Below are 23,093 nucleotides of genomic sequence, written 5' to 3' on the forward strand. Positions count from 1 at the left end.
TGTCACGTGAGTTTTAGCGTTGCAAACGTTCCAAAGAGAGAGGAAGAGAGAGAGGAAATGCTGGCAGAATGGCTTGCTCGCCCACACTTACCATTCCCAAACCTTTGGCCCCGCCCACTTGTTTGTGTACTGTTACCGATGTAACTGTGTTGGATGGGGCCCTAAACAAGCTACCATTGGAAGGATGGTGGGGGAGGAGGGGATGAGAAAGGAATAAGCAGCATCTTACTCAGGTGGCCAAGAATACTTTGCAATCATTCCACTGCACAAACTCTCTCTTTTAGCTCTCTCTATACAAGCAGTTAGCTGGTTTCTTAAAGCATAACTCTGACCATTTTGTCCAAACAAGTTGTCTCCATCCATCAAAATGATTGATTTGGAGCAAAACACTTCACTTGCTTCACTACAGAGATAATGACATAGTGGCTTAACTCTTAAATAGAGTCCAAAAGCATCAGTAAAGACTCTGAGGGCACCCAGAGCATGTGTCATCAACATGTAATTTCACTGATCTGCAATGACACACACAAATATGTAAATAAATGTTACCTAAAATCACATTTATCTTGTAAATGTTTGATGCTACCTGGGCCGTTGCTTTAGCACTTCTTTGTGGAAGCAGTGTGGCAGTGACATAGCACTTCATTACATCGGCTTTGAGTTTTCAGCTTTGGACTGACCAAAGAAGTCAAGACTGCAAAACACAGCTGAGCCACGTTAGATTAGATAGATCAAAAATGTATTGACCCAGAAGAAAATGTTTGGTATTGCAAATGTAAGGGCACAAATCGTGCTATAAAAAGAGGGCAGAATTCATATGGTTTTGTTGTTCTGTGTCTGAGATTCCTTATATGGCAGCTGAGGCAGAAACAGTAATCGACAGTAAAGAAGCGGAAGGCTTCTTTCTGTTTCAGAATCTTGCAGTGGGACTTTGAGGGAATACCTTGAGCTGATAGTTTGGCTAAGACCCCATTTTCCCCTGGTATGAACATGTGGCCTGTGTCTCAATAATTACATCTGACTGAATCTCAATATGCAAATAAGGTAGGCACTGACACCTAGGCACTAGAACTGGCAGAGCTGTCAACAAACATGGTGAGTTGCAGGTCAAAGTTTGTTCAAACTAACTTTAGCTCTGCGGGAGAAAAAACGCAGCCTCATCATTCATTTGAATAAGGCCAGTCTGACAACACAGCAGGGGTGCCAATACAAAGGGCTCCAGCAAAAAAACTGCAGGGTTGTCTGGCTAAAAAGTCTTGCAGGACTGTAATGTCATATCATTCTGCAAGATGCTGCTGTGGCAAATCAAGTGTACATAAGCGCACATTCCTTGTAAATTACTTTGTAACAGGAACACTGTATTTGTACTGTCTCGCCTGCGATTGTAGTGATGACAGATAAAACACAGCAATGCCGTTATAAGTTTCCAAAATCGAAACTCATGGCCACCTTGGAACTCACAGATGTGTTACTCCCTCGGCCACTGGTATCTAAAGCAGCATGCCCCCACCACCACAGACCCTTGCTCTGTTTCAACACAAGATTGTTTTCGGTCTGAAAGCCCACAAAATGATGCAGCTGAAGGGTTGTAGTTTTTCCTTTGCAACGGTGTGGGTCATCTGTACCTATTTGACAGACAGCTTGAGAGAGCAGGAAAAAGCAGAGATGCAGTCTGCCCGTTCCAGATGTGCTCTGTTCAATCTGATAGCATTCCATTTTTAATGTGTTCTGTGTATCTATACAGCTTGCTTTCACATGTGTTTAACCTAATCCAGACACAGATCACATATCAATACCAGGTGGAAATGGGTTGTTAAGGTCAGATAAAGATCAGAGTTAAGACTAGCATTGTAAGTGGGAAACAAGTGTTGGCTACTGTTATAGCTAACACTTGAAAAAGTGTGAAAAAGACCAGGGAATTGGTAGATGATACCTTTGGTAAAGCAGGTGTGTCAAAAAGGTCAATGGAAAAATCAGAAAAGGACACAAGGGCAATAGGAATATATAGTAGATCCCAATGACGAGCTGATTCTCTATATTTTCTCAAGGACAACTACCATTACTACAACTACAAGAGAGGTAATCACAGCTGCCTTTGTGAGAATGTAATGGGAGTATGGGGTGGTTGGTAGGTGTTATAGACACCCGTGAAAGAGTGACATTGGTGGTGCCATTGGTGGGAAGAAAAGGAAGGCTTGAAATGAAAAGGAAAAGCACTAGACCTTGGATTAAACCAAAGAATACAGTATGTTCCTTGCTCCAATACAGTGATTCACAAAGCCTGGGCCACGGTGGGCCATGAAGGTACTGCCAGTGGACTGCGAGAGGTCATTCACAGTAAATAAATAACAATTCTCTAATTTTCAATGTAGTAATTAATTTTGAAATAGCCATAAATAGGATTAAATATTTACATTTTTAAAAAAGTCATCAGAACTTATAAAACACAGCCATAGGATTTAAATGATCTGTTGTGCTTCATTTATCTGACCTATTTTGTCAAACCGCAGTTGACGGAATACCTCATTACTGTTGATGAAAGAGTTCAAATGGAGCAGTATCCAGTGGCAAAGAAAAGCTTTCAATGAAGAATGGCCCTCAACAATCATATCACCAGAAAATCAAAATGAATCCGTGAAAACTAAAAGGAGGACCCAAAGAAAATACTCATGTGAGTTCCTATCACTGGGATTTACAAATGTGGACCAGAAGACAATCCAGTGCCTGCCTGTGAGGCCCTGAAAACTTGAAGCTCCAATATTCATCCAAGCCTCGAGAAGTTTTCAAAAACAAGGGAGGGAGGGAGGGAGAGTATCTGAGCCACAACCAGCAGCTGTATCCACATGTGTCACTGGGGTGCTACTGAGCAGCAGAGCTGAGCGTAAACACACACCATTGGTGGGATTAGATTTTACTTGTAGCCAGAGATGGTTGGGTTGATTGGTGAGGAAGCTGCCAAGCAAGTTAAGGTGATTTCTTTGCCTATAAAGTGCTGTATTGATGGTATGGCATGATAGGAGTCTGTATCAGTGACTCCTAAACAGACTCCTAAAAACCATCAAAATCCATCATGATAAGTAAATGCTTTACAAGGAAATGCTCCCAGACCTCCGGTAAAGTGCTCAAAACAAAACCCACAGTTCAGCTGCCAATGAATGAGTCCTTATCGTAGGCCATTGGTTGCAAGTCTAATTTGTTGGACAGTTCTTAAGAATAAAAGGGGAAATATGAATTTATTTGTGCTGCTGTAATAACGACTGTGCATCAGTTTGACTCTCTTCTGCATATTCTGACAGTGCTTCAAGGATTACCTCATAAAGAGTGAGCACTACTGGCTGGTGTCAATCTGGAGCTCCATCCTGTGTCACATCCTATCTTTGCTTTTCCACACTCCCAATTTCTTTCTCTTATCTAACCTTCTCAGGCCCCTGTGTTGACAAGCTAATGGATGATTGTGCCATGGTCAGATTTGTCGCATTCTCTGTAGTTACTGTATTTCTCCACAGTTATCTGATGATCTCTGCTGCTTTTATGTTTATAACAAGTCCTCCTCATGTGTTATATATATATATATATATATATATATATATATATATTTCTCTTCCCTGCCTCTCTCACCAAAGTGGTGACACATTTTACAAAATACTGAATCCTTGCTCTAAAATATGAACTTCTCATACCAATGTGATGAGAAGCTCCTGGCCTTGTGACCAAAAATTGAGACAGACACTGTTTGAGTTTTGGCTTTGTTGGTGGCTCATCCATAGCTGACAGGTCCACTGGAGTCAACGAGGCAGCAGTGGCAGTCACAGTGGATGCGATCGATGAAGAGCAGATGGGAATGGACAAACATCCTTGAGAATTTGACTGACTTTCACTTGAGTAAAACTGGAGGTCTTGTCCTTCAGTTACAGCCTCTTCTGTTCTGCCAACAGAGCCCAGGTCCTGTCATAACGAGGCGCAGACAAAAGGGTCGATTTTTCAAACAGGTTTTTTTCGGCCGTCATCTGCTTTTGAGCACCCGTGTGCAGGCCTATAGGTTTGGACTGGGCCCATGTAAAATGGCCACACATTAGATGAGCCTAATAAATGTTGACTTTTTCTTTTTAAAAAGAGAAAGTATCTTAAAAGTATTTATTAAATAGCTTTAATATTTAAAAAAAAATGTTTAGAAAATAAATGTCCTTTTGAATGTACAAGTTCTGCGAGTGTGTGGGTTCAGGCCTGTTAGGACCACCCTAAACCACAAACATGGGCTAGGCACCGAAAATACGTGGTTTGGTTAAAGAAAAGATCATGGATTGGGTTAAAATAAGTATGTTTACGTATGTGATATAAGTTACGTGCATTACGTAAATTCACTTATGTACATATAACCCTGATAGCAAAAAAGTTCGGATGCTATATAAAACAAATGAAATCAAATATGATCATTTGCTTTTTGACATACAACAGTACAAAAAAAAGTAAATGATCCTAGTTCATGTAAATTAAAATAAACTGACGCTGACTTTTGGTTTCAAACAGTCTTGCTCTTCAGCATCTAACATTACCACGGATGGGTTTACATGTTTACAGTTAGATGACAGCCTGGTGCACAGCGGTGTCACAGCGGTGTCATGGTGAGGGGCATGACAAAACGTTGGTATTTGATACCTTGTGAATGAAAACATCCTGGAAAGGCAGAATAATAGAATAGAAGAGGATAATAGAATAATTTTCTGCTTTGCCAACTTCTACCTTCACACACTACAGCGGAACTGAGCTCCGGCCTTGGTGGGGAAACTCACTGGAGTTGTGAAAAGAGTCAAAGACGTGGCTCCACTGGTTGCAGCTGTCCACTGCAGTATCCAAAGAGAGGCACTGGCCACAAAGACGATGCCTGTGGATTTAAAGACGGTTTTGGATGAAGCAGTGAGAACAGTAAATTTCATCAAATGTTGTCTACTGCAATAACACCTGTTTGCCATACTATTGGCGGTGATGGGAAGCAGCAGCTTCTCCTGCCCACTGAAGTCCGGTGGCTTTCAAGTCGAATGCTCACTCAACTTTTTGAACTGCCTGTTGAAGTGTGGCCATTTTTCATGGACTCCCGGTTTGAACTGTGAAATCAATTCTGTCACTTTAAGTGGCCTTGTAAGTTGGCATATTTGGTTGCATTTTCGACTACTTAAATGGACTCCATCTATCCCTCCAAGTAAAATCAGTGACCATGTTTCCTGTCCACTGTAAAATAGAAAACCACAATAAGGAAGTTTGAGCTGTTGGACAGAAGAGTGGTTCAGAACCACAGTCCATTGACTATCTGTGTGAGTTTCTCAAGAAAAGAGGCAACGCAGGTCTCAACCTCTTTGGCACGTGCCTTCAGAGAGCACCCACAAACTTCCCTGTGCTCACCGAGCAACACACCTGGATTCAGAATTGATTTGCACCTCATAATGAGGATGGCATTCAATTCTCAATTCCAGGGAGCTAGACAGCCTTGTGGACGTATCTTGTGAGATATCCTGCAATGTGCCAAGTGCTTCTTCACACAGAAGCACTTGGCACATTGCCGGATGCATGTTTACTCGGAAGATACTGATCTGTCCAACAAGACATTGCTGATTCTGATTCTTTTTGCTACCACTTATCTGTGTGAAACTGGATTTTCACACATACAGCATTAAAGACAAAGTACGGGAATAAACTAAATGTTGGGCAAGATCTCTGCCTACAGCTGACATCCATTCGGCCAGGAAAAAGAGTAGAGTAAAAGATCTGTGCAAGCTTCATGTGTCATTATGGAGACTGTGTGTAAGGACTTCAAGTATTCCATGTTCTTGTAGATGAGCGAGTATAAGATGAAGGTGCTGGTTTGGGGTTCTGATTAGGGTTCTTCCTGACCCTCCTTTCTTTCCATGTAGGTATTCTGGAGAGGTCCATTTGGGAGGAGACCCCAGTGAAAGACCCAGAGCAGACAAGAGGGATTATGTATCCCATCTGGCATGGAAATGCCACAGGATCCCTCAGAAAGAGCTGGAGGATGTGGCTAGTGAGAAGGACTTCTGGGCTACCTTGCTTAGTCTGCTGCCAATGTGATCAAGGTGAAGTGACTGAAAGTGGATGGATGGATGGATCTATTGATGGAGGACACTGGCTGTGGTGTCAGGGTATCATAGTATTTGTCAGGGTACAATCATAGAAATATTATTTTATAACTGTAGGTACAACAGCCAGGCAACATTGCCTGGTATGAAGGATTAGCAATGGAATATTGAAGCTGCAATGGGTTACATGGTAGCAAAATAAAAGTAAAAAACAAACAAACAAACAAACACTTTTGGGTTGAATGGTCCCAACGTGTGACTACTGTACAGTGCCATGTGTGCCCAATCCATGCCCCACAGTGCAGCCCATGTAGTAAATCCTACATGGTCCAGATTTCAGTATGGACCGTCTAAACTCCACAACGGTCCACAGTTAAAATGTGTATCTGACCTCTGTCAGGTGTTTGGTCTAAAAAGCTATCTGCACCAGTCCTGATTTAATGTATTGACATTGTTATGTTCATACTCAGGTCAAAAATGGACAGAGTTATGCTTCAAGGTTGGTGGTGTCTAGCTGAGTGGACACAAGACATTGAAATATCACTTTGGTTTTGTCATGCTACTGAATCAGGTTAGTTGTGAACCTTGAATTTCGCTGTCCAGGTGTCATGAAATTCTAAGTACTCCCTCTGCCCATAGATAAGTAAGATTTTCAGACTTTCTCTGGGGGAATGCTAATTTCTTCACTCAACATATATAAGAACTTCTTTTCTTTTGAACAGTTATGGCCAAACTCCAAAGCAACATTGCACCTTCTTAAACACAGGAGAGTGTAAAAAGTGATTGTCACTTTTAAACCTTTCATAAGATCAATTGCCTTGACAGTACAAAATAAAAACAGGAAAAATAAACAAAACAATTGAACAAACAAAAATCAAAACAAACTCTCACATACAATAATCTTGGACTAGTTATGTTGACATTTATTTGTGTCTGGGTTAATGTAACTGCACAAGGAAAGGGAAATGATGAGGCTTAGATGACTCGACAGTTTAGTTGACGTCATGAGAAAGATGGCGAGGTGGGTTGTGGCTGTAGACTGTGAAACGCTCAGACGCACAAACACACATAAATATACAAACACACACAAAGAGGAAAAGGAGGACAGGGAGAAGGAACAAGTCGAAAGAAATATTTGAGAACATGCACCTCTATTTTACGGCCTTCTACCACGGTGCCATGTAATTTCTCTCTGGCCCTGTCGGCGTCCACGCTATGCTCGAACGTTACGAACCCAAAACCCTGCATGCAGGACGGAAAGAGGCAAGAACAACATGCACATTATTTTCAAATATTATACTCTACATCACAGTAAACAACGACTTGGTTTTAATAGGAACACAGTCTATAACACCATTTTCTGCGTATACTTCAGTATTCTATATTAATCAATATCCAATAATATCACACAAGTCTGAAAAAAAAAGCAAATTTATTGATGATGAGAGAAAGCTGACCCTTTTCAAAGCCTTGCCCCTAGCATGGCATGTATTAAGTTGCATTTTAAGGTCCCTATACACAATGCACAATTCTGTTAGTACTACATTGGGTGCCTGAAGATTTCAGACAGAGGTAGGTAAAAGTTAGGTAGGCTTCACATCTTAGTTGGTGATCGATTTTGCTGGCTGATATTTAGTTTTATAAGTTGGTTGAAAACTGTCTTTAGCTGACTCCCTCTGAAATGGGAACCCTGGTAATGGATCTTAAATATGCACGTGAGGGCTACGTACATAATTGCATGCTACAAGACTGAAGCTAAAGCTCCATGTTCCAGGCAAAACATCGAGTTTGGCTGGAGTTCTTGGAGTTACATGCTCAGCAGCAGAACAGAGCTGCTATAGTTAGCCTGTACTCTGAAATAGCAGCATCCAGGACCAGCCTCCATGCAGTGGATGTTCCATTCCTGACTGGGCTTTTACTCACATGACCTGTAACACAAAATAATATACAGTAGGTAGCTAATTATGTGCTCCTTGGCCTTGGAATTAATGCAAGGTAACTACTGCAGGTACAAGAGCCCCATGTACACTGCTGTGTTGTGTTCAAAAATCCAAAGCTTGGACAATTGCTTATCGGGGGAAGGATTTATTGAATGGTTACCTGAATTCATGCAGAATACCAATTAGCTATATTTGAGTTAAGACAACTTTTTTTTTTTTTAATATGAACAATGGAAAAACTGCAATACTGTTTGTCAGACATTTTATTCACAATTGTTAGTTATTGGAATTGAAGCCCTTCACTATTTTCTCCTACACTGTCCTGGTAAATTTAGGCCTTGAGGTTTAAAAACATGCCTGGGGTTTATGACAATTGCATGCACTGTAGTTAGACATTAATCTTATACTGCAGTGTCGCCATATTGCAAGGTGGTAGGGCAAATAGATTTCTGTGATGAAGTAATAATAGAGGAAATTAAATCTACCAAAGGAATGAAGGCAAAATAAAGCCTTTGATTCTGTACGGCACTGAATCAGCAATCAGAAACAAAGACTACAGTCATAACGGGAACCATAGCACATAACCCAAAACTAAGAACACAAAAACAGCATATAATCTTAAATTAAGGCCTTTAAAAGGAACTTCGGATTTGATAAACAATAGTCTAGCTAAGTACAAAATATGTTGTAATTGATGTAGTTTATCATTTATATCATTGACTACATGTATCTTGCTGCATTGTAGCTCAGCATTTTGTTTTGTGAGATTAAAATATCAGGCCTTTCTCAATTAACATTTCTGAAGGTGTGTTCTCATGGACTCATCAGTCATGGCTCAAGTTCAGTCCCAGTTTCAAATCTGCATTTAGTCATGTCCACGGAGAAATGTTCAAATTTTTATTGATCAAATGTTATTGTATCCCCTAATTCATTCTTCTTCTTTTTTTCTGGTGAGGAACATCTGAATACGTGCTCTATTCATTTTTAGAACTCCTTGAATGTAAACTTGTGTGGCAATTGACCTGAAAACTCTGCAACCGATACTTCAAAGTTAAAATATGATAAAATAAAATTAATTTACAGACTCACTTAGAAAAAACAGAAATAAAATGTACCTTAGAACCGCGCTCGTTGAAGATGATTTCCACGTCTAAAATTTTGCCAAATTGCTGTAAAGAAACAAACAAAAAAAGAACAAATTTAGTGATTGATTTTTAATATTTTAATATTTTCTCTGTTATCGATTCAACAGAAAATTAAAACCCAATGTTTTTTCTTTCTTTCTCATTTTTGTTATCTGAAATGTTTTATATAAAAAATGACCTGCAATATTTCAGATTTCAAAAATATCAGATATTGTCGTACTTACGCCAAACATTTGCCTGAGGTCTGGGTCTCTAAACCTGAAGGGGATGTTGGAAACATGAAGTCTCTTGGGCTGGACCTTGCCGTCTGTGCTTTCAGGTACAGTCTGTGTTGATGACTGGCTGTCTGTCTGGGCGGCATCATCTGTCTGCTGGAAAACACAGAGTAAAGGACACACATGAAAGTGGTATATTTCCCTGTATATCTGACATTGAAAAGGTCAGAATGCCTAGCTATACATACGAAAAAGTAAATTGAAAGTTGTTCTTGAAATATTTGGACTACGTGAACAGTTTGGTCTGTTTTGAAATGTAACACTGAAGTTTTATTCTCATTAGTCACCATCACTAAGTGCAAATGGCATTGAGTGATAGAAGTCTGACCACAGTGACGTAGGTTGTTATTTCTGCCTGAATATTGTTTTTGAAAGAAATCAGAAATCACCCACCCACCCACCAGCCTCTCCATAACAGCAGATCAGACTGTGCTCTCTTCTTTCCACTTCACCCCCTATACATCGGACTTCTGACACAACACAGACAGCTGTCACCTCCAGAAGTTCTCCGACAATACAGCCATTGTTGGATGTGTATCACAGGGGACCAAACTGGAAGTTAGGGAAGTCATTACCAAATTTGTCAAATAGTATGAACTGGACCACCTGCACATAAATGGCAGTAGAACCAAAAAGATGGTGATAGACTTCGACAGGAAGGTCCCAAAGATTATGCATATACCTGGATGTTCACCTCAACCACAAACTGCACTGGACTAACAACTCAGATGCTTCCGGTGCAAGAAGGGCCAAAGTTGTCTCCATTCCAGACTTAGGTCCTTTACAGTGTGTATGACACTTTTGACAACATTTTATGACACTGTGGTGGCATCTGCAATTTTCTATGCTGTGGTTTGCTGTGGCTGTGGAAGCTCTGACAAGGACAGAAAAAGACTGAACAAACTGGTCAGGAGCCAGCTGACTGCTGGACTGCCCTCTGGACACCATCAAGGAGGTGGGTGGGAGAAGGATGTTAGCCAAGCTGACATCAATCACAGACAACCTCTCTCAACCCTTTCATGAGACAGTGGGGGCCTTAAGGAGCTCCTTCAGCAACAGACTGCTGCATCCAGTTGTTGTTATTGTTCTTATTCGCATCTTTATTGACCCTAATTAGTCTAGTACTATGTTAATGTTATTTCACACCAAAAATCTATGTTTTGCACAATTAGTGTTCACATTTGCTAATATCCAATACATCTGTGCAAATATTTTGTTCAATTTTACATATTTTTATGGTGCTATATATTTTACTTTTATGTGCAATTCTGAATTTTTCCTTTGAGAAACTGAGCCATCTGTTCTCAAGGCAATAGAATGCTTATACTGTTATACTGTTATTAGTTTTTTATTGTCTTTTTTGTTTTTTTTTATGTCCCTCTTTTGTTCTTGCTGTCTGGAACAACTTAATTTCCCCAGTGTGGGATCAATAAAGTTTTATTATATGTTGTCCTATCTTATAAATATCTAAATTTATACACAGGAAATCTATTTTTTTTTGGGCAACTATATTTATATTTAAGATATATCTTTATATTGAGGCCAGTTACCATGTAATTTCAAACTCTGTGTAATGTCCCTATTTGCAGTGAATTCCTTGATTTGGTTCTAAATTATCCACTGAAGGAGCATTTCCACCAGTTCAAAATTTCATTACATGACATGGAAGATCCTAATTGGTTGATTGAGGTGCCAATTAAAAGGTCAGAGTGCAGCAGCCATTTTGAGACCAACGTATCACACATGCTTACTGGAGTTATAATGGAAAAAAAACTTAGCATAGCGCTAATTTGGCGAATGCAAAAAGATAAAAGGGCTTTCTATTGATTATTATAGTGTTTTTGACTACATATTTTACTGGATGGTATCATCTGGACCTTTGCCATTATTATTTTTGTCTGAATGTCATGGATCAGTGGATTACTAGGTAACTTCATTGGTGAGTTGCCTCAATTTCATAATTTAAATAAACATAAAGTTTGTTTCTTTGTTGTTGGCCTTAATTGTACCTGCATCTTGAAATCGTTTGCATCAATCAAACCACAAGAATCTAGGCATGGATTTAAACTTTCTTAACGATCTTACAAACGGGATGTCTGAATGTTAAGGGGTGTGGAGTCAGCAATTAATTAAAAGATATATTTGTTCTTCAAAAATTGTGAATCATCACCAAGTGCATGAGCATACAGTACAGTCATAAGTGTGTACAAAAACTATTAGCTGATCAGGCAAATAGTATGCAAGATTAGCAAGAATGGAGACACACACACACAGACAGATGGACAAGCACAACCAAATGATGATCCCCTCCAGGCTAATGCCTGGTAGGGATACCAAATATTACAATCAAATGGGCATGTTGCCATGAAATATACTCTGTAGAGTGGTCCCCAGAGGATGAACCACTTTCATTCTATGCTTTTGTTCTGTAGCTTGGCACTCAAAATAAACTTAAGGAGTATCTAAACACTAAATCCACTTTTTTGAGTTTGTAAGTGTACAGTCACTTCATTATATAGACTGGACCCAGTCTATAGTAGCCATTGTAACAGCAATTTTTTTTTTCCATTCTTCCAGAGAAAATCAGTTGATTCTGTCATCTAGACCCCAAATAATACACAGAAAATCTGTGAGATTGCCTTGCACTCTTACTCATACTTATGCAACATATGTAGCTCATTCTGACTTGCACACCCTGGATTTAAAAATATTTTTTTGATTATGTGAAGAGGGCATGTTCAAGCAAAAATGGCCTGGTTGTTTCTCACGTTAATAAGTCACATTGTGAAACACATCATCAGACCTCAGGCCACAGATACTTAGAGCCTATGAATTAGAGAGAAGGTATATGGTGCATGAGACAAAATTGGACTAGAAGGAGTTAAAATATGCAAACACACAGGCACAACAGATGCTCATCATGCACATACAGAGTACCAGCAGCAGTCTGTGTTTGTCCTTTAGCTCTCAGTGTAAGTGAGATCAATGGCTGTTAAACACAAGAGAGGACTCCACAGACCCCTGTAACACAAGTGTGTGTGTGTGTGTGTGTGTGTGTGTGTGTGTGTTTACTTCTAACATATTAGAATCATAATCAGCTTTATTGGCCAAGTATGTGTATACATACAAGGAATCTGACTCTGGACTAAACATTGAACTCAATGTACTTAGATAAAAAAGAAAGGAAAAAGACATTAAAGACATTCAGACAAAAAATATAGACTGAACATTAAGCTAAGTATTATGTTAGATGGGAAGGTTTCTAGTGATTGTGCACTGGAGAATGCTGCCATACCTGTGTGTAACACACTAAAACCATGATCCTACAAGAACAACAATGTTTTCCATTCCTCCTGATTCTTTTGCTCACAAACTGTCCTAGGCTCCAAGCCAGCTAAAAATACACTGCGTGTGTGTGTGTGTGTGTGTCAGGGCGGGGGGGTGTTTGTGTGGGTGTGCTTGAAAAGAAGCAGCATAAGGCTAGCAGACTGAAAGTCTTCCACGCAACGCCTAGGTATATACTGCCACATATGGAAAAGAGTGTGCAAACACAGCAGCGACTGCCATCTGTGCTGTGCTCCTCGTCGGTGGCGACATCCGCCTACACTCGCAGTGAAGAATATAAAACAAACAAACTGTGAGACAAAGCATCTCATCTCATCCCTTTTGGCATCAGAAACTGATATGAGAGGCCAGGCCAGGCTGAATGTGGAGCAGTTTCAGACATATTGGAGATATCTAACAGAGATGATGGCTAAAATCAGGTTCTGAGAGAAGAGACAACCTTGAGGTGCCGTGACTTTTAAAAAACATATACAGTGATCCCTCGCTATAACGCAGTTTACTTTTCACGGTTTTGCTACTTCACAGATTTGCATCGTGCATTGTGTTCGGCATTCTGATTGGCTAAAAAGTCACTCCCCTTCTTCTCTACCTGTGCGTCAATAACGTTGCAGTTTAATATGTACACGTACGTAAAACAGCTTGCCAAATTTACATTACGTACGTGCAAATTCTCTTGCAATTTCGAGTTTCTCTAAAACCCATAATGTCGACAAAACGCTCTGGAACGACAAAAGCACCAAAAGGAAAAAGAAAGAAAAAAGAGCGACAACAACTGCCTATCACTATGTTCTTCTCCCGAACAAACACACCTGCACCGCAGGCTTCAAAAGAAGAAAACACTGCAGAGCGGAGTCAGGATGCAGCGGCTCAGTCTGAAGAGCAGTGAAATACACCTGAGTCACTATTTGTCCGACTGTACTTTGTATTTTTTCACAATCATTTTTAATTTTCTCCCGTTTAATCCAATTACTCGGGTCGCGGTGGGCGGTGCTAATCTCCGCAATTTGAAGCCTTCTGTTCACATCGATGATTAAAATGATTATTTCACAGTACAGTACAGAAGTTATTTGTTGAAAAAAACGTTTCTAAAGTACTTTTATTTGTGCCTGTAAAATGGTTTGTTCTTTCTTTTCAATGTATAATAGAGTATTTAATTGTATAATAATTGTTAAAAAAAAAAAAAAAAAGGTTTCTACTTCACGGATTTTGCCTATCACGGGTTCTTTTTGGAACGTAACCCCCGCGAAAAACAAGGGTATACTGTATTTCCGAAGTGCAATCCCGATTGCCAAAACGTTGGGATGCTGTGACAACATAAAGATAATCAGAATCATTTTTGACATACACTGAATTACAGTACTCAATACAGTACAGTACAAGATTCAAATGATTGCATTCTGGTTTTATTTATACCTTACACAGTGTCCCAACTTTTCTGTAACCAGGGTTGTCATTCTTTATCCTTGAACATATTCATAAACAAAAGAAAAACCAGAACACTAAGTCCAAAGCCCTACCGGAGCTATTAGGCCCTGTAAAGTTCCTTATATAGTACATACGTATATTAACATGTTTGCCAGACAATACATCATGCCAAGCTCTGGAAAAACCATAAAGACCTTGAATAAAGATTGTCTTGTCCAGCATATGTGTTGATATTTTTTGCTGATACAGCCATCGTTGGATGTGTATCACAGGGGAACAAGCTGGAATACAGGGAAGTTGTCACTAACTTTGTTGACTGGTGTGGACTACACCACCTGCACATCAACGGCAGCAAGACCAAGGAGATGGTGATAGACTTCCTCAGGAAAGCACCATAGACTACCTCCATCTACTGAGAAGACTGAGGTCCTTTGGAGTATGTAGAACATTACTAATTACTACAATTTTTATGACGTCTTATGTGGCTACATCTGCAGTCTTTTACGCAGTGGTCTGCTGGGGCTGTGGAAGTTTTGAGAGAGACAGAAAGAGACTCAACAAACTGGTCAGGAGGGCTGGCTCTGTCCTGGACTTCCCTCTGGACACCATTGAGGACGTAGCTGAGATGGGATGTTGGCAAAACTGACATCTGTAATTGACAACTCCACCCCCTGCATGACACAGTGGGGGCCCTCAGCAGCTCCTTCAGCAACAGACTGCTGCATCCACTCTGCAAGAATGAATGCTACCACAGGTCCTTCTTTCCAACAGCTGTCAGAGTGTTCAACTCCAGCATTGCTTAATTTAGCACTGGGCCCATATTAAGACTGTTTTTGCATTGATGTGTGATTTATCATACACAAATTACCTTGTACAACATTACTTTTTCACTCTCTTTAAGTACTAAACCTGTGCATATATACTGGTTACTGTGACACACATATATATTTTTTAAGTGCTATATTTATTTCATCCATACCCACCATGTGCATCAGCTGAGGCTGATGGGAATGGATGTGGGAGATGAATGAAAATGTTTTTTCCTCATTTTGCTAGCTTGTGGGTTAAATTTGAGAGAATCCGGTGATTTTTCAAATAAAAAAAAAAAAATTCAAAATAAAAGCTTGTTCAGACTCAGATAATAAATAAAATGGAAATAATTAATTATTACCAATTGGCAGTGGTTGGGGACCACTGCATTAAATGATATCTTGTTTGTCTTGTTTGAAAAGTTGATATTTTTAATTGACATTAAAATGAAAGGGCTCAGCCTTCGGGGAGTATGAATGTGTTCAGTAAATAAGCAATTGTATCCAATGGCCATCAAGACATTGAGTTCTCTCAAAAGTGGAATCATGCAGATGTATCACACCTGAAAGGGCAGAAATACATTTTTTTAGGAGAATTTCAATCTCGAACAAAGAATGAAATTACTTTCTCATTACCTTTTTTTTCCCCACACTTTGTCACCCATGTCACTTTTGTTTTCAGAAATTGGCAATTCTGTGAGTCCCGATGGAAATATATAATGCATTTTTCCATGTACATAAATAATGTGGGTTTGATTGCGGGTTTCCAAAAATCCATTTTCTCTCTCTCTTAATTACCCTCCTCTCTCTTTCACTGCTCACACTGTGGGGCTCACAGTGAGGGGGAGAAGAGGCTGACGTTGCTCTACACACAACGACCAGATGAGGTCATTCCTCCAGGATGCATACACAGCACACACACACACGCACACGCACACACGCACACACACACACGCACACACACACACTACTGTGAGAGAGCGAGGCAGAGTGATGCCAACTTCCACCTCCAGCCGCAAAATGTTATGAAAATAAGTCCATGCAGGTTTTTACAACTTGTTCTACGCTAGTATTGGGTTCACATTTTCACACTTATCAGTAAATATCTACACATTTCTGAATGTTTTTTTTTATATATATAATCTGTGTCCAAAACTATTACAGTCACTGTTATGGAGTTCCAGAAGTCACAAATCTCAATTGTACAATTGTGCATTATGAATTTGTAGTGTAATTTCCTGACATGCAATGTTTTTTTACTCTCTCTCTTTATTGAATTCACTATGAATTCAGTTGGTGAAGAGGGAATGTACATTCTTGTGTAATTCAACATTCCATTGTGAGAACAAGTCAAGAAATAGGTCCTTCATTCATCCAGCATTGCAGCAGCTCACAGGGGGGTGGCTAGAGTAGACAACAAACTTATCTTTCTCAAGCACACAGCTACGGAAGGCTTGTATTGTCATCCAAGGAGTAATGTAATAATGTCAGAGAAATATATAAAGGTGGACGAGACAGCGCTAATTGTTAGATGAGGTGCCAAGGAACCCAGTATTCACTCTCATTCTTGTAACTACACAAAAGAATAAGGTAAGGACACAAAAACCTTGTGACCTTTGAAGAATATTGTGCATTATGGGGCATTTGTACTGCATTTATAATGTTTTATGGCTACAATCATAAACACACATTATGCTTTCACATGCACTCAACTGTCAAGCATACATACAGATGTAACTTAAAATGAGTTATAACTTCAAGTGTCTTAATGCTTAATGTTAATGCTCTTGAGTAGAAATGAGAGGTTGACTGATCAGGCTTATAATACATTATGACTACCTATACTAAGTTATACACACCTCAGCAATCAACTGTACTAAGAACTCATAGTATGTTATAATACTTGATTTAGTATCTTAAGTTATCATTGTATGTGTTAAGAAAAGTCAAGTGCATATTGATGCAATGCAATACTGCATGCCTAATTATAACATTTCATTTTTGATGGTAGATGCAATGCATTTTTATGCATTTTAAAATAATCTCTGCTACATTATAAGTGATTATGTTAGGGAAATGATAAAATAATAACATAATATGGTGATACACACACACACACACACACACACACACATATATATCCAAATACGCTGCTACTCCACATCCACTACTGCTGAGCAAAACGACACTTTCTATTTTTTTTCTTTAAACTTACTGTAGCTTCTGTAAAAGTAAATTTTAGTGTGTGATAAATAAAGTCTATCTAATCTATATACTGTATATACAGTATATGGCAATGAATGAGTCGATACATAGCTTTGGGTATCTGTGGCTCTGAAGTAGCTTGTCCACTCTCAGTCTGTGAGGCTACTGCTAACTCCAGCACTGAGTAAAATACCAATTTTGAATGTCTTGATTATGTTTGAAAACTATTGATTAATTTTAAGTATGCCACTAATTTAATATTATACAAGTGTGGAGTGTGGAAAAACTGCAAATTCATATCTTCTGCATGTTTTCCAGCTTTATGTTGAATCATGCTCTTTAGCCTCTTCTTTATTGTAAGCATATTCGAATTTAAAAACAGCTGTGACCATGTAGATGTCAGATAAGTATGTTGTACATAAAATCATGATATATGATAGCTGTTATTGTCGCTGTCATGGTATTTTGGGGATAAAATTCACTGTTGGCGTAAGAAGCTCAAAAACAAGCAGGAGTGAGAGAAAGACTGAGCTCCAGACACAGAGTTGACGTGGCTGAAAAAAAGAGAGAAATGAAGCAGTGAGAGCGAGGTTTGATGATGTGGGGGAAGGAGTGCAGCAGGCAGACTGAGGGAGAGCTGATGAGACTTCCAGATGTACAGTATGCCGTCTCCTCGCTGCCAACATGCTTTCTTCCTCTCACTCTTTTTTCTCAGCAAAGAAATGATCAAACAGCCCTCTCAGCGCCCAGCACATAAACAAGACAAGATTAGGAAAGTTTTGAGAGATTAAAGGAGAGCTGGAAAAAATATTTTTCAGCTTTGCAACCCATTATTGAGGGCTGATTGAGCTGTAAACTGTAACCACTAACATTGTACTCAGCAATGGGGCTGTGGTGCTTTCAGGTGGAGTCAGGTCTTCTGGTTATCTTGTGAAGTTGTTTGTTGTAGTTGTTGTGATTTTCTTTGCTACCACTGTATCAAATCAAGACAGGGTTTGAACTCTCACAATCTTTTCTTGTTAACATGCAAATAAGGTGCGCCTGAGCAGATTTATCACACTGTGTTAACTCTCTTAACCCACCTTTTGGAATACACTCCAGGTGCCTATCATGGATGAACCTTTGGCTTTACGAATGGTGTTCATCTAATGACGAGCAAGACTCGGCTACTAACTGGGCAGAACAGGTAATTTTCGATGTGTCACTGTGTGTTGCTCAGTTTGTGGTTATTTGAATTTTGTTTGGTACTAGAGTGTAAACGATCACTCGAGTTAATCACGCAATGGGTCTAAATTTTGTAGTTTGTCCATCATATGCATCAGTTACCATAAAAAAAGTTTATTAGGTGACATTGTTAGGTCCAACAGACAGTTAGTGTTAGTGTATGGCATAAGAAGGATCTCTCTGCAGCCTTGCAGAACACACAACACACCCACTTTACTACATGACACACACATTTCACGACACCACACACCCACTGATATTGTTCCTTGAACTTAACCCTTTCAAGGGTGTATCATGTTATGCAGAATGTTCACACAGAATTATGTTATTTTATAACATCGAAAAGTCTGTAATCAATGTCATCATTATTTTAAAGTGCTAGACTGATTTAAATGTACCTGTAACGACAAAAACAGCTATTCATTTTCTTTTTTTCTTCATTGTGTCTTCAGTGTGCACCCCCAAGTTCTGAAACCAAACCTATACCCTTGACTTTAACTTTTGTCTTTGTTTTTTCTTTTGATTGGATTACTTTTGATTAAATTCAACTATACTGTCATTCGCTGGGTAGCATTAGCTGCAGCATAGCATCGAACCAGAAGTGCAAAAAACAGTAAAGTACAGAGTAATGTGCATATGTAAAATGGCTAAAATATAGGATAAATAGGGTTACATGTAAATATACTAAGATATATAAAATATCAACAGTGTTGACAGTATGAACAGTGTAATATGAGTTGATATGAGTAGATATATACAGTAGTTGCATTGGGGAAAATATGAAGTGCACACACACAGAACAGCTGGAGAAATGATAAGAACTTAGATCAGATGTGCACAGTATAGACTGTAGACTAAATATGAACACACTATCAGGCAAAGCTGCGGGGGAGGAGGAGGGTAACCAGCCTGTGGCTGGGGTGAGAGGTGTCTCTGAGAATGCTGTGTGCCCTCTGCAGACACTGCTCCTGCTGGACAGCCTCAGTGGTGGGGAGGGAGTACTGGACATGTGTTGGGCAGTTTTCACCACACTCTGCGGTGCTTTCTGGTTGGAGACAGAGCAGGTGCACATACCACACCGAGATGCAGTTGGTAAGAATGCTCTCGATGATGCAGTGATAGAAATTCACCAGAATCTGAGGAGACATGCAGACTTTCTTTGTTCTTTGCAATAAGAAGAGACACAGATGAGCTGGATCAAGCTGGTCAAGAAACCAGGAATTGAAATGTTGAGGGTTAAAACGAGGTCCTTGGAGATGTGGACAGAAGCCTAAAGCTGATGCCACGTTCAACCTCCGTCCCCTTGATATGCTGTAGGTGGGATGTGTGGTCTTCCTGAACTCCACAATGAGCTGTCTCATTGGTCATTTGGTCTCCTTGATCTTGAGGGCCAAATTGTTGTCAGGTGCTGGAACTCACCCCTGTGGGACAACTCGTCGTTGTGGTTGATAAGGTCAACCACCATTATGTCATCTGAAAACTTGATAATGATATAGGAATCATTTACAGCCACACAGTCGAAATGTAAAGAGGGAGTAAAGGAGAGGAGCTCGAGCGGATACCCCCTGTCGTGGGTTTGAAGTGCTCCTCAAAGCTTGAGCTTATCTTGAGGCTGTGGCCCCCTTGACACCCTCCTTCAGGTTAGTGCTTGATGGACTGTAAGCCTGCACATCACCTGATGAGGACATCTCTGTTTATTCATGGCATCTGATTTGGAAGCATTGTAATCCGTGTGAGGGTGGTGACTATTGATGTTCGTGTTGATATAGTCCACTACGGAGGAGAAATTCAAACCAATGAATGTGTGGGAGACCACGATGCCTCGAGTCGCAAACATTCTCCAGGCATGCCAAGTGACTAGTACTTCTTTCATGAAGACTTTAGCATTAGCATTCGGGGGGGATATATGCTGCAGTCATAACAGTCAATGCAAACTATCTGGGCAGACAAAAAGCTCTTGATTGTAGCCATGTCCATACACCAAGCTTTAAATGTACCATCCCCCACCTCTGGTTTTACTGCAGTCAGCAGCTGTTCTGTCTACCCGGAGGATGTTTTGCCCTGTTAGCTCAACAGCGCTACTGGGAATGCTGCTCTTGAGCCATGTTTCTGGGTCCATAATGTTTTTTTGATCTGCTCATCCATTTTGTTTGCTGGAGACCGTACATTGGCATGTAAAATGCTGGGTAGAAACTGCTGATGAGGCATAAGCATTAGCCTAGGCCTTAGCCTAGGCTGTTCTGAGACTGTTCTGAGTGAACAGACTTGAAACAAATACACAGATAACTTGCAATTTGTAGAATCTGGAGAGACGTTGGGCACGCACCGCCATCTTAGTCTATTCCAGTAAGTTTAAGACTAGACAATTCCGGCACCGCCGAAATTTTGACAGTGGCACGAGGGGGCTGCTGGTGTTATCTATACCACTGTTTCTCAAGCCTGGTCCTGGAGTACCACTGCCCTGCATGTTTTAGATGTAGCCCTGCTCCAGCACACCTGATTCAAATGAATGGCTCGTTATCAGGCCTCAGCAGAGCCCAGTAACGAGCTCGTTTCTTTTATACAAAGAAACTATAAAAAAATAAGAACTATAAAAAACTCTAAAAACTCTAAAAAATATACTGCACATGGATTGAAATTGCACATGGGGGGCACGGATGAATTAAGTAGTGTTTACCCTGTAGCAAATTAATACATATATATGTGTCACACTAGAATAAAAGTGCATATGCATAGGTTGAATATGTAAAGACAATGAAAATGTAGTATTGTACAAGGTATTTTGTGTATGTGATAGCAGGCTGAAGCAACCATAAATCACACATTAGTGCAAACAGTCTGAATATGGATCCAGTGCTACATTAAGCAATGCTGGAGTTGAACACTCTGACAGCTGTTGGTATAAAGGACCTACGGTAGCGTTCCTTCTTGCAAGTTTGACAAACCTGTGGTTTTGTTTACAGCCTGTCGGATTATCTGACTGCTGTTTCTTAAACAATAAAATGTAAAACAAGAATTATCCATTGAATCTTCTGAGAATGTTGACCTTGTCACAGTTTGATATAGTTCATGGACTGAACTGAACTGAAGCTCAGTATGTTTTAGTTCATTCTGTCACAGCTATGACAAGATCTGTTTGGAAAATACTGATAACCTTGTGGAAGGCATACTGTAGGTATTCAGACTTACAACCTTGTTTACAGAAAAGCTGGGATGCTGTGTTAAGCAGTATGTGATCATTTGCACCAATTTGTTCGTTGATGAAAGTTGTGGAATGCTCAAAAAATTGGTATTGTAAAAGGGATCATTTTTGTTGATCATTTAGTTATATAATTTTATTTAACGACGTGCTTGCTAATGTATTTTTGTTGTCCTTTCGCTCTCTAATCTATATGTATTTCTTTCTTAAGACATGCTTTTAAGTATCCACACAAGTCATCACGTTTACTTGTTAAGAGATGTTTCATCAGTTTGCTGTTTACTACAAACTGACTCAAACAGCTGCTGTAAAGTTGATATTTTTGTATTTACAGGGCTATGGTCAGGCCCTGCTATGGATTTGTCAGTGGAGATTAATCTTTGATTCAGACAAATACTTATTATGTAAATTAATTTTGAAAGTCCAGCCACGAAAGAGACAAAAAATGCAAATACATTATTACTATGGGAAATAATACTCATCTCTATGAGACTACGGTGCCTTAAATATTAATGAAAATGATCTGATAATATTATGACGTAAGAAATCCAGGGACCAAAAGACTATATGTCTTGTCGCCTGTGAGGCTGTATACGCAGCATTAAAAATCATATGAAATCTATTACAAGCCTGATCCCAAAAAAGGTGGGACGCTGTGTAAACATCAATAAAACAGACTGTGATAATTTGCTAAGCAGTTGAAAACAGTTCAAAGACAATATATTTAATGTTTTACATTGTCATGTTCATTGACTTTTTGTAAATATCCAGCCAGCAACATGTTTCAAACAAGTGGGGACAAGTGTGGAACGCTCTAAAAAAACCCTGTTCTGTTCCTGTTCTGTTTTTATCTATGTCTTAGGATCCCAACACAACACAAAAGGTCCTCAGGGATCACTAGCAAGTGTTGGAGTGATAATCAGATAACGCTGTAGGGTCTCTCATTACTTTCTTGCTTTCGCTATTTTTCTTACTTTCATTCCCTTATACAGGCTTGTTTGCACGATATACATTTATTTATTTGCCTCTTTTCGAAAACCGTGTTTGCTTACACCTGTGACGAGTTCAGGCACACTGGGTGCTCACCAAGTCGGGTACACACTGGTGGTGGTTAAACTGACATATTATCACTCTGTTTAGATTCCAGCATCTGCTGCGGTGGTGACCTTGAGCGACATCACCCACACTGTCATCGTGGGACTTCAACCACGACACCCCAGCACCCTCAGTAGTGGGGATTTCGATCATGTGTCCCTCTGTCCTGCCCAAACAACTGTAAGCTGTATGTAAACTGTGCAGCCAGAGCTCTTCTTCTTTCATTCTTAAGATGCAGTCGCCAGTTTCTTCCTCAAGCATCGCTACATTTTTGTTTTAATTTGATATTTTTTTCCGTTTTATTACTGAAACACTTATGACAGACTTTTCTGCTGTATACAT

At 39.7% G+C, this 23,093-nt stretch overlaps 1 protein-coding gene across 2 annotated transcripts in view; it reads right to left on the bottom strand.

Annotated features, from left to right (window-relative positions):
* The window catches only part of rbfox1 (RNA binding fox-1 homolog 1), a 77,698-nt gene that overhangs the window by 48,888 nt on the left and 5,717 nt on the right, over positions 1-23,093 (bottom strand). For both annotated transcript variants that reach the window (XM_041956313.1, XM_041956312.1), the window contains exons 3-5: positions 9,399-9,545; positions 9,145-9,198; positions 7,239-7,331 (exon numbers count right to left, since the gene is read on the bottom strand). In XM_041956313.1, coding sequence (XP_041812247.1) covers positions 7,239-7,331; positions 9,145-9,198; positions 9,399-9,545 — 294 coding nt within the window. The remainder of the gene's footprint in view (positions 1-7,238; positions 7,332-9,144; positions 9,199-9,398; positions 9,546-23,093) is intronic.

The sequence above is a fragment of the Chelmon rostratus genome, chromosome 17 (genome assembly GCF_017976325.1).
Source record: "Chelmon rostratus isolate fCheRos1 chromosome 17, fCheRos1.pri, whole genome shotgun sequence".
Classification (NCBI taxonomy): Eukaryota; Metazoa; Chordata; class Actinopteri; order Chaetodontiformes; family Chaetodontidae; genus Chelmon; species Chelmon rostratus.